The sequence below is a fragment of the Orcinus orca genome, chromosome 1 (genome assembly GCF_937001465.1).
Source record: "Orcinus orca chromosome 1, mOrcOrc1.1, whole genome shotgun sequence".
Taxonomy (NCBI): Eukaryota; Metazoa; Chordata; class Mammalia; order Artiodactyla; family Delphinidae; genus Orcinus; species Orcinus orca.
The window spans coordinates 186,395,582-186,398,556 of record NC_064559.1 but is presented as its reverse complement, the minus strand read 5'-3'; the positions used below and the strand labels follow the sequence as shown (position 1 = coordinate 186,398,556).

Here is a 2,975-nt window from a genome sequence, read left to right as displayed (position 1 = left end):
CTGCCAACTTCTCTTTATCTTTGTAAAAGCTATGTTTGGTGTGTTTTGTTGCTCTAGTAATATAGCTTTTATTGTTTCAACATAATCTTGTTTAATCTCACTTAATAATTTGGTCTCAAATGCTATTTTTTTTTCTCCTCCTCTTCTACCTCCTTTTTGTTCTTCTTCTTACCAAGTTATGGTCTTTTCTCCCCCCCATTGTTGGAAAGACTTCAAAGTGTTTCTTTTTGTTTTAGGTTCCAAGTCATATTATCTGCTAAGAAAATAAGATGGGAGAACAGAGCTTCTAGGTGGCCTAGGAAAATTGTTTTGTCTCAGGCAAAAATTCCTATGGTGGTGACTCATATGTAAAGTGATTAGTATTGGATTAGTATTGTAGCATTAACTTATGATTAGTAAAAATACACACACACACATACACACACACACACACACACACACACACACACACACACCCCTTCCGAGGTGGGGTAGAGCATACTAGGCAAAGGGAACAGTTATTGCAAAAGCCCTTGGGTAGAGGTGGGCCTGGCCCTTCTGATGAACAGAGAGAAGGCCAAGTGTGGCTGAAAGAGAGAGAGAAAGAGGAAGAAAGACAGTTGTGTGTGCGATACCTGAGGATGGCGGTGAGGCAGGCAGGGCCAGCTCAGGGAGGACATTGTAGGTCAGAGTAAGACATTAAATTTTTATTCTATATGTGATGGGAAGCCATGGAAGGGCTTAAGCAGGAGAGTGATGTGACGGGTTTGTATTTTTAAAAGCTCACTCTGGATTCTGTATGGAAACTAGATTGCAGGGGGCAGGAGTGAAAGCAGAGAGGCAAGTCAGGATGTCATTGCCATCATCTAGGCGAGAGACAATGGCCACGTGTTCTAGGAGCCTAGCGATGGAGATGGAGAGAAGCGGGCAGATTCAAGATGGGTTCTGATGTGGCTTCCACAGGGCTAGCTGTGGGGGGCGGTGGGGGAGCAAAGAGAAGAATCAGGAATGATTTTCAGGTTTGTAGATTGAACAACTAAGTGGATGGTGTCCTGCTATGTACTGAAACATCGCCTGAAATGGAGATACTTGGAGGGGAGCTGGTTTGGGGGCCGGCAGAGCAGGGCAGGAAATTAAGAGTTTGTTTTGGCTAAGTTGTTTCAATTGCCTGTTTGACCTCCAAGTGAAGATGACAAATAGGCAATTGGATACAAGAGTCTGGAGCTGGGGAGAGACGTCAGCGGTGGTGATAGAGATTTGTAAACTCATCGGCAAATAGATGATATTTAAAAACCGTAAGACTGGATGAAATCATGTAGGGAGAGAGTACAGAGGAGAGAAGGGAGCTTGGGAGTCCCTGGGAACAAGCCCTCGTTAGACAAACAGGAGCCTGGGGAGAGCAGGTCTCCCAGGGCTGCGGCTCCAGATTGGGGGTCCAGTGGAGCAGACAAAGGTGATAAGTGACAACCATATGAATTGGTGGAATATGTAAGAATTCTCAGAGATCCTTGGGAAAGGGAACTCTGTAAGAGACCGGATTTCCTGAAGTCTTGCAGACTGAGGGTTCAGTTTATTGCTGCTTATGCATTAAAAGGAAGTGTGACCTGCTAGCAGGAGAAACAAGAGGACGTCTGGATCACTCCTCTTTTCATGGGCTTGTCACTCCCACCTACCATAAGCCTCCCAAGGGCAGGTGCCCTGACTCCTTTGCCTCTGTACCCTGTGCCCTGCTCAGAATAGCTGCTGCTTGAATGAGGGAATAGAATGAACGTCTAACAGGCCTTGTACAAATTGTCTAAAAAGGAGACTGTCTAAATAATGAGATCTGCAAGCCAACAGGAGAGGGGACGCTGAGAAACCAGGACCAATGGCTCCTTACAGCCCAGCCTGCAAGCCCTCTTCAGCCATGGAACAGTGGCGCTCTTTGCTGCTCCTCCTGAGCAAGAGAATACTTGCTTCCCTCTCCAGAACGGTGGAGAAACCCATCCATCCCCAAGCAGAGCACCCTGCAGGCTCACAACACAGACAGGAAACATATGGAGCAGGATTTCTCAGAAGTCCCCAAGGAAGGAAGATGGTGGTTTCTCCTCCCTCCCGGATCCTGGTGGATGGGCAGGGGGAGCATCAAAACCAGTAGTGGGGGGACCTGGGCTGAGAAGCAGATTTTAAAAGCAGTTTCTCTTCAAATCATCTTTCATACCACCTGATAAGCATCTTGATTCACCATGGCATTGGCAGCAGTAAAATGGGCTATATCAAGCAGAACTATCTTGAAATATTTATTTCCAATTCAAAATGGAGCCTTATATCGTGCTTGTCATAAAACTATGTATCCTTCTCTTCCAGATGACTATAATTGCAAAGTAGAGCTTGCTTTGACATCTGATGGCAGGACAATAGTATGCTATCACCCTTCTGTGGACATTCCGTATGAGCACACAAAACCTATCCCTCGGCCAGATCCTGTGCAGAATAATGAAGAAACACATGATCTAGTGCTGAAAACCAGATTAGAAGAAAAAGGTGAACACTTAGAGCAAGGACCCATGATAGAACAACTTAGCAAAATGTTCTTTACTACTAAGCACCGTTGGTATCCTCGTGGACAGTATCATAGACGTCGTAGGAAACTGAATCCTCCAAAAGACAGATGATATTGAGGTTTTCAGGAATCAAAGAGAAATGTTATCCTGCGTCTCATTTGCCATTTGAGAAAATACAATTGGGTATATTCACTAATATGTTATATAGTAAAATAATAAAATGTCTTCTCATATTAAAAAAAACAAAAAAAAAACAGTACTGGGAAGGGACCTTGAGCAGACGTGGTTGGTGGTGGGAGTGGTGGGATGGGGTAAACTAGAGCAGGGAGGGTGGAGCTTCTGCCCCCTCCAAAGCTGACCTTTGGTTTAGTTCAGCCGGGAGTTCCCTTGGGATGGGGTGGCCTCGTCAGCCATGAGAGCATAGAAGCAGAGATATCTGTTTAGGAGGAAGAG

At 45.2% G+C, this 2,975-nt stretch overlaps 1 protein-coding gene across 1 annotated transcript; it reads left to right on the top strand.

Annotated features, from left to right (window-relative positions):
• Positions 1-2,127: 2,127 nt before the first annotated feature.
• On the top strand, positions 2,128-2,756 carry LOC117200096 (39S ribosomal protein L42, mitochondrial-like). The gene has a single exon (XM_033421738.2). It carries the CDS (start codon positions 2,205-2,207, stop codon positions 2,631-2,633), a length of 429 nt encoding a protein of 142 aa, XP_033277629.1. The 5' UTR covers positions 2,128-2,204; the 3' UTR covers positions 2,634-2,756.
• The last annotated feature ends 219 nt before the right edge of the window (positions 2,757-2,975 follow it).

Excerpts from the sequence above, each read along its gene's own strand:
- LOC117200096 (XM_033421738.2), top strand. The coding sequence starts at position 2,205 with ATGGCATTGGCAGCAGTAAAATGGGCTATATCAAGCAGAACTATCTTG.